The sequence below is a fragment of the Vitis vinifera genome, chromosome 11 (genome assembly GCF_030704535.1).
Source record: "Vitis vinifera cultivar Pinot Noir 40024 chromosome 11, ASM3070453v1".
NCBI classification, from domain to species: Eukaryota; Viridiplantae; Streptophyta; class Magnoliopsida; order Vitales; family Vitaceae; genus Vitis; species Vitis vinifera.
The window spans coordinates 7,280,727-7,289,452 of NC_081815.1; the positions used below are offsets into that span (position 1 = coordinate 7,280,727).

General features: G+C 31.1%; 1 protein-coding gene across 1 annotated transcript; it reads left to right on the forward strand.

Moving 5' to 3' along the window:
* Positions 1–3,456: 3,456 nt before the first annotated feature.
* On the forward strand, positions 3,457–8,726 carry LOC100853154 (uncharacterized). Its single transcript, XM_059740725.1, has 9 exons — positions 3,457–3,833; positions 3,956–4,006; positions 4,538–4,559; positions 4,923–5,037; positions 5,393–5,425; positions 6,896–7,021; positions 7,502–7,608; positions 7,701–7,772; positions 8,103–8,726. The coding sequence occupies exons 1-9, from the start codon at positions 3,714–3,716 to the stop codon at positions 8,498–8,500; spliced, it is 1,044 nt and encodes a 347-aa protein (XP_059596708.1). The 5' UTR covers positions 3,457–3,713; the 3' UTR covers positions 8,501–8,726.

Consider the following 8,726-nt stretch of genomic DNA (forward strand, 5'->3'; position numbering starts at 1 on the left):
ATATTTATTTATTTTTCATCCACTTTCTTTATTATTATTATTTTTTTTTATGTTACTCATTTTTTTAAACAAATTTTTTAATTAAAATAAATTAAATTTCAATTCAATTGTTTTTTAAAAAATAGGGGTGTGAACAACCTAAAATAGTTTTAATATATAGTGTCGGTACACGACCAACAATGTCTTATCCAACTAGCCTTCTCTAAGTGAATGGTGAACGCACCTATTACAACTAGCCTTCTTTGAGTGAATGGTGAACGCACCTATTACAAGGAGTGTTCGAATGGTTTTTCTGGGCACGCCCCTCTGAAGCTTAAATTAGTTTAGGGAATAGACAAAAAAATTTGTTGAGGATTTGTTGCGTACTTAGATTCGGATGTTTGATGACTATTTATCTTCACTAATTTGTAACGTTTTTCATGTGCCTTAATTGTCTTTAATGCCAATAATTGACTTGTGCATAGCGGTTTTTGTACTTTAAAATTAAACATTTATACTCATGAATAGCCTCGATGTAATGGTTACAACATTCAAATTTGTAGTATTTAGTGTTTGCTAGATAGCAATAGATGATATCCAGATAGTATTTTCATCGTCTAGCTTCTTATACGGTTAAGGACACACTACACAGAAAAGGGCCCATGCTACACGCATGCAAGGATCCCACATATAGTATTATTTATATATATATATATATAACAATAAAATGATTATTTTTTAGTATTTTAATCATGAATATTATTAATAAAGAAATAAAGATTAATTACTAAATTATAAAATGTATTAATGATTTGTAAATGATATTAAACGGGAGAGATTTCATTTTTCTAATAGCAAACTTTAAGTTGTAATATAATTTTTATTTGTAAAAGAAATTAAACATTGAAATGTAATATTTTTTATTAATTTTATAAATAAAATACGAGCATGGTATATACCATATACCTTATGGATATAATATTCGAAGTTATAATTTCCATCCAATATAAGAAAGAGGATATCATGTCATTTCCTATTCTATCAATCAAACATAAACCATAAATAATTATTAAATTAACTTAATTACTTAATATAACTTAATAATCTTATTTAAATTTATTTTAAAACTTTTAGATAATTTTAAAAACCAATTACACTATCTCAATTTTTATACAATTTGAATGATAAATAAATTTACTATAATTAAAAAAAAAACTATCATTAAGAAAAAAAAAAAGGATAAGACTAAAATAAGTTTTCTTTTGTCCATTTTTTCGCTTATCTCTTAGATAAAAAATTTTCTTATCAAAAGAGAAACTAAACAATATATAAATTGCTTAGATTTAAAATAAATCGATAAAATTTCAAAACATAAATCAAAATTGTATCAATGTAACTACTATTTTCATCTCATAATTTATGAAATTGTCAATGAAATTAAATTTTATAAATTTTCTATAGATTTCTCATTCAGCAAAAAAAATAAACGATACTAGAAACCATAAATTTAGATTGCAAACGAAATAGTTAAAAATTTTCAAAATTCTATAACTAATTTTGAAAAATAAGAAAAAATTATGATTCAGTATTCTTTCCCAAAAAATAAAAAACCCAAAACTTAATCAATTAATTTTAATAATGAAACATACATTTCAATCACAAATCCATCAATATGAAAATACACCAATTAAAAAAATAAGTATTAATTTTAAAATTTTCTAACTTTTTTCAATAAACCAAACATAATTAGAAATCATAATTATTATTTAATTATTAATTTCTTACTAATTACATGTCATGCCCCAAAACCCATTCCAATGGCATGACGATCATTTCACACCTCAAGCCCAAAGGTTCAAAGTGGAAACGACACAAACATTTGTATTATAACTTGAAATTTACCAATTACCAAATTCATGTTCAGAATAGGACAAAATTCTAAAATCTCTAATTATCAATTTTAAAAATAAATAAAAAATAAAAAAACTAATACATCAACCAAAATATTATTGTCCAAATAACTCCAAACTCAAAATAATTCAAACGAGAATTAAGTTTTAACATTTAAACAATGTCCAAAATAAAGAGAGTTTAAACAAATGTCCTAATAAAGCCAAATTTCCTTCCTAACAGTCGCTCCTCGCCCGAATTGAAGTTACCTGAAAGATTATCAATAAGAGGGATGAGTTCAAAGCCCAATAAGGAATATTAATACAATTTCATGGATCAAACATTTTCAATCATGCATGCTTGCAAATAAAAGATATAATATATACTTATTTTCATAAAAACTTTTGAGTTCAAAATACTAATACATTCAAACTTTTCAACAAAACTTTCTCATATCCATTTCAAAACAATTTCTCATCAAAACCAAATCGAATACATTCAAAATATCTTTACTCTAGTTATTGTATAAAAAATGGTGCCCAATTAGGTGGGACTTCACAATTGAGTAACTAGTTTCAAATTTGTTCCATTTAAGGTGAACAAAATCAAATGTCAATAATTATAACCCATTGACTAAGGTCATAAGGTCAACTATTATAACATGTTAACTAGGACCATATAACATCAACTATTATAACTCATTGACTAGGACCGAAAATGTCAACAATTATAACCTGTTAACTAAGGCTGAAAATGTAAATAATTATAACCCATTGACTAAGACCATATAATCTAGAGTTAAACACTATATTTCATTAATTCAAACTTACAAAACAAAATATCATATCTCCTCAATTTTTCATTTTTCATAAACAAAGAAAATTCTCAAATATACTTTCCATACAAAACAAATATTTGATCTATGCATAAAGATAAAAAATAATATTTTTACACATTTCAAAATATAATATAAAAAAAATATTTTCTTTTATAAAAATCTGAATTAATTTCTCTTATATTGAAGAAGCGCTCAAAATACTTGAAGTATTTCGCTTGACGAATTTACTCTTCATCTAGAAAAATATGAACTTTAAACTCTAAACCTTCAAACCTTTAGTCTTACGTTCTCAAATTCTTTGATTTTTGGTTAATAGAGTTTTTTAAATAAAGAAGACAAGAGGAAAATCTAATTTACACCGATGATTATTAATTGTAAAAATAATCTTTTACCTTTAATGAATTTAATTAATTAATTAATTAATTTATAATTTACTATTTTGCCCCTAAAGTTTATTTTAGGGTGTTACATTACATATTTAATAATTATAGAAATTTCATTATGGTATAAATTCTAATATTATGAGATATTTGGAAATATTGTTTTTTTTTCTTTCATATTATTATTTTTTAAATTAAAATAAGAAGAAATAAAATATTTAATTTTATAGATTTTTTTTTCATATAGTGATTATTTAAACATTTATTCCATTTCCTTTTCGACAGTAATAATAATAATAATTAAAGACACACAATTATAATTTTTTATGAAATTGAGAATATTCCTACTCGTGGATTGTCACATGCCTACGACCATTCATATCCCATTCAATTTATTCTCTATCAAAATTCTCCCCGGCAATAACAAGCTAAAATTAGCAGTCTATTTTCCTTATCATTATGAGCATGTTATGAGACACGTGACTAAATTGCAGGCATCTGATTACCAAGCAAAAAGGTCAATGTCAATCGGACGGTGCAAAAACAAATCATCATGCAGGCTTGTGAGTGATGGTGGGTTGTTGGTGGGGGCGTAATCAGGAGTTCAGAGCGCGGGCAAGTAGGCTATGTTGAGCGCGTGGTTCCACGCGCCCACCCTATTTATCCACTCCGGTTCCTCTCCTTCCTCTTCGTCCAGTCGCTTGCCCATGGCCACCTCCGTTAGAATTGCCGTCGTCGGTGATGTGGTCAGTTCTCTCGCCTTCAAAGCCCTAGGGTTTTATGTGTTTGTACCCGCTTTTTCCTTTTAATTTATTTGTAAATATTTGCTTGCCTTTTTTCTTTCGTCGATGAAATTTGAATTTTGAAGCATGACGATTGGAATCTACAAGAAGACACGAAGGCCCTTCAATTTCTGCAGGTACTTTTCTATTTTTTTTATTTTTTTTTTGTTCTTCCATTTTTGTTTTTTTGTTTTTTTTTTTTTTTCTGTGCTCATTTTTGCTAGTTCTGGTTATCTCTGTTGGTTCTGATGTTAATTTTGTTCTACATGACTGTTTTTCTGGTTTCTTTTTCTGAAAGCAAAAACTTGAAAATGGCGCCAAAATTCGGTTGGAAGTTTGTTTTGGAGACTTCGAAAGATGCAACATGAACAAAGGAAATGCCCTGTAATTGCTGAATGGTGATACATGGTCAACTGACATGGAAATGTCAATACAAATTAGAAAAGAAAAAAAAAAGATTGAATTACTTTTTTTTGTCTCTGTCTCTTTTAACTGTGCAGTGATTTTGTGCTTGGTTGTGTGATTTGAATTTCCCATTTGTATTTTTAACTTGACATTTTTTCTTCCCAAGTATTTGGTTTCAGTAGGTTGTTAAATACAATATTGTTGGATATGTTATATGCATGTTTTTTCCACCAGATCTAACCTCTTCTTTTGTTGAATTGCAGCCAGATTTGGTGCTGTTTACAGGTGGGTATTTTTTATTCTCTCTTTGCTGTTTATCTGCCTGATGTTGTGGTTTTAAGAGTGATGCTACCTTTTCCAGATGGGTCCTCCTGGACGACATGATATAAAAAATGGCCTGGATTCTGTATAATATTAGTGGACTTGTCATTGTCCATGTTAGATGAGCAATTCAAAAAACTCACCTGGAAAAAGGATCATTCTCTGCTTAATTTAGGATGCTACTCTGGCTCTCCTTCACTTAACTTTCTCCTATTCGGACTGATAAGATGGTTTGATCTCCTAAATGGCTAATCCTATATCCTTTTCTTTCTTATTTTGGTTTTGCTTTTTGTGTGTTTCTTTTTTTCCCCTTCTGGGCTTTGTCAGGTGATTTTGGTAACGAGAATGTTGAACTCGTTAGAAGTGTTGCTAACCTTGAAATGGCTAAAGTGGTTATTTTAGGGAACCATGATGCCTGGACTACTCAGCAGTTTTCTGGAAAGTAAGTCCAAATGGATTGCCCATGGTTTCATATTGCTCCTTATGGTAGGCCATTATAGCAAAATGTTCCAATCGTATAAAAGTATGTCTTGCTTGGCTTCTTAACTTTGTGCATATAAATAATTTATTTGTAGGTTTCTGATGAATTTATAATGAATATAATGAGTTTTGAAGTATGACACCACATTAAAAGACTATTCTGTGAATTATATTTTAAAGGAACTGCTTCTGTCCCTCTATGTACATATATCCAATATTTTGGAGTTAATGAGTCTTGTGTTTTAGTTTTAAGGATGTGAGGTCTAACTTCCATTCTAAATGTTTCATTCTAATTGAATCCTTGATTTGAATATTAGGAAGAAAGATGGTGTTCAACTTCAGCTGGAATGGTGAGCTCATATAATCTTCATGGCTTCAACATCAAGTTTGGAGATTTCTTTCTTGTTTCTCTTACTGCTTTGCTTAGCATTGTTTGCATGTTATCCAATTTTTCTATATCTATTCTAGCTTCCATTTTCTTTCTTGTGAATTATTTTGCTGTGGCTTATGCTATGTCAGCTGTCTTTTTCATTTTCCATTTTCATCTTTCCTTGTCATGTGATAAATTGTATTATAAGAGTTGGATCATTATTTATAAAACCATGATTTCTAGTTCTTATTGATCAATAATCGATGCGTTTTGTTGTTTATGAAAAATAAAAAGCAGAGCATAATTTCACCCACTACTAGGCCTTTGCCACTTTGATAGGTAATTAGAGATTATGTTTATTAGAAAGCAGGAACAGGCCAAAATACAAGATACATTTGTATAGTAACAGAGGCCAAACATAACTAGCTAAATAATCAGAGTAACGAAAACAAAAGAGCATATTGATAATTCTCTTATGCAGCACCATCATTTATGCTTTTCAAATTACTGTATGGGATACTCTGTTATTGGTATTTCTAGAGATGGATTCCCATAATTGAATTATATCAATTATCAAGGTATTGATCTTAATTTATTATCTTGGATGATGTTGACATATTAATGATATGGTTAATGTAGTTTCCATGCTTAGGCTACAAAGAAGTTGAGGGTTAGGATGGGAAGGTTCTAGTCTATAATTCCAAAATAGCAATTAATATAGTTTTTCCAAAGAGATTTGTTACCTATCAAAGAGATTCGTTAATATAGTCTATAATTCCAAAATACCAATTAACAATATTATCCATGAATTTCTTGATTTCATTAATAAGAAAGTAGTTTTTCCAAGTTGAAGGTGTGACTGGGGGCAGGGGGAGGAGAGGACCATAAGCAGTGTGGTTAAGGTGCTCAAAAAGACATGATGGCCTAAGGCATAGCAGAGGACATAGCCATCCATATGAATGCAAACATTTGGTTAAGCTAATCCCAAGAAGTTGGGATTCAGACTTTGTTAAGGGTTCACCAATCTTGGGAGAAACATTTTGCAGTTTCATTTATGATAACAATAATTTAGGAATTCTGGTCCCCATAGTAGATCAAGATGCAACAAAACACTACTGTATATTATATTTTATAGCTTTCATTGTATTATATGTGAATTTTTTTATATGGTTATTTACTACCAGAACACGCCCTTGCAAAATTTGACAGTTTTTTGCTTATTAATAGTTTTATTAGTGTCTTTAAGTTTATTTTGTTATTTCATATGGCTTCAATGAAGATCCATTTTCTTCCAATATTTTCACACTTTTTTGCATGATATAATAATTGTCAAGGATATATCCATCAATAAATTTATCTTTTTGTGTTTTTGTTGGTGTACTGCATATTGTGATCAAATTACTAGAGCTGTGAAGAGTTTCAGTTGATGAATGACAATTTTTATGATCAGTCTTGGCAAGGAGCATGTAGGTTATCGGCGTATGGACTTTCCTGTGTTAAAGTTGAGTGTTGTTGGTGGACGCCCATTTTCCTGTGGGGGCAAGCAACTGTTTCGTAAAAGGCTTCTGTCTGCAAGGTTTATGTTAACTTGAAACCAGAGATATTTTCCTATTTGGGCTCATTTATATTCATAATAGCATTTGCGTTGTTTTCTTCATAATCCTCATTGCGTCTTGTAAGGTTCTGTTGTTTTGCTCTGAAGGACTAAATCTAATTGCAGCTCTTCTTTTTTATCTCCTTCATTTTATGATTATGTGATTGCATATGTTGTAGACTATAATAATTAGCATTTGTTCTTAACATTGTTCCATATTGTTCCCTAAAGAAAAAAAGAAAGAATAGATTGTTCCCTCATACATCCAATTCAAACTTTGCTGCAAACTACTGTGTCAGTGTGTTGGATTCTCCAATATCTTCCTATGACATATGGTAGCGTAAAAGTAAAACCACATGGCTTCCTGCAGCATGAAAGTGAGATTCTCAAATATGGAAGCATGCATTTGTTCTTGTTCTTGTTGGCTGCATTGCAACTTATTGAAATGGATTCTCCTTTTAGATATGGAATCCATGACATGGAAGCTAGCGCAAAGAGAATCTATGAAACTGTCTTGGGAACACCAGAGGATCATGTTGTACTCTTTCTTGCCCACAATGGACCCACGGGTCTGTCTACAAAAATCTATTCCAATTTGGCTATTTGTCTCCCAAAGGCAAATTAATTAATTACATATGAAAAATATTCATTCTTTGTGCAGGTTTAGGTTCTAATATGAATGACATCTGTGGAGTGGACTGGGTGTATGGAGGTGGTGATCATGGTGATCCAGGTACTATCCTATCCATTCTGGCTCCTGATTTAGTATAAATTACTTCTTGTGAGGTTTACAGATGATAATGTCATATAAGGTCAAGATAGGTTGCAATTTTCACTGGAAAAATTTTCTGTCCTAGTGAGTCCATTGCTCCATCTTTTCATTGGATTACATTATGATTTCATGGTGCCTTGTGGCAAACCGTTATTGGTGACCTAATGAATGTCAAGTGGCCAATCAAGAGAGGAGACAATCATATACTTCATCATGCAGTACATGTGTCTCTTATGAGATGTAATAAATATATTTACTCTGTTATGTTTACCAAAGCATCTTGTGGTACAGATTTAGCACAAGCCATTTCCCACTTGAAAGAGACAACCAAATTCTCCATCCCCCTGGTTGTATTTGGCCACATGCATAAAGAGCTGGCACATGGAAATGGCCACAGAAAAATGATTGTTGTTGGGGAAGACGACACCACATACCTGAATGGGGCCATCGTTCCTCGGGTTAAAACTTTGATCAATGAACAAGGAACCAGTAACACAAGTGTCACAAATAGTGAAGCCCCTCCTTTCACACCTGAATCCAAAGGCACAATTCGGGCCTTCACTGTGGTTGAGATTCTGGATGGAAGATTGGACAAGATAGCAGAAACTTGGGTTTCAGTCATAGGAGATGAGACCAGAGTAGAACAGGAGCATATATTATTTAAAAGCGGCATGGAGCTTTCTTCCTAATTGGATTGAGACACTATACATTGCTTGTGCCATGCATCAGTGTACTGGAGAGAGGGACGCTTCCTTCACCAACCCATGTATATAATTGTTAAAGCCCTTTAAGGGTGTTATAACTGGTGAACCAAATATGGTTTATGTAGTGAAATGGGGAACTGGATTTTAGCATGTAAGCATACAAGTGCTGTGAGGACTACTTTGAAATGAAATCATTCCCAGTGTTCCCACA

What these genes read in the sequence shown, in the direction of transcription:
- LOC100853154 (XM_059740725.1), top strand. Translation starts at nt 3,714, where the DNA reads ATGTTGAGCGCGTGGTTCCACGCGCCCACCCTATTTATCCACTCCGGT. An exon ending in ACTCAGCAGTTTTCTGGAAA is followed by an intron (nt 5,038 to 5,392) that starts GTAAGTCCAAAT and finishes TTTGAATATTAG; the next exon opens with GAAGAAAGATGGTGTTCAAC. An exon ending in TGGTGATCATGGTGATCCAG is followed by an intron (nt 7,773 to 8,102) that starts GTACTATCCTAT and finishes CTTGTGGTACAG; the next exon opens with ATTTAGCACAAGCCATTTCC.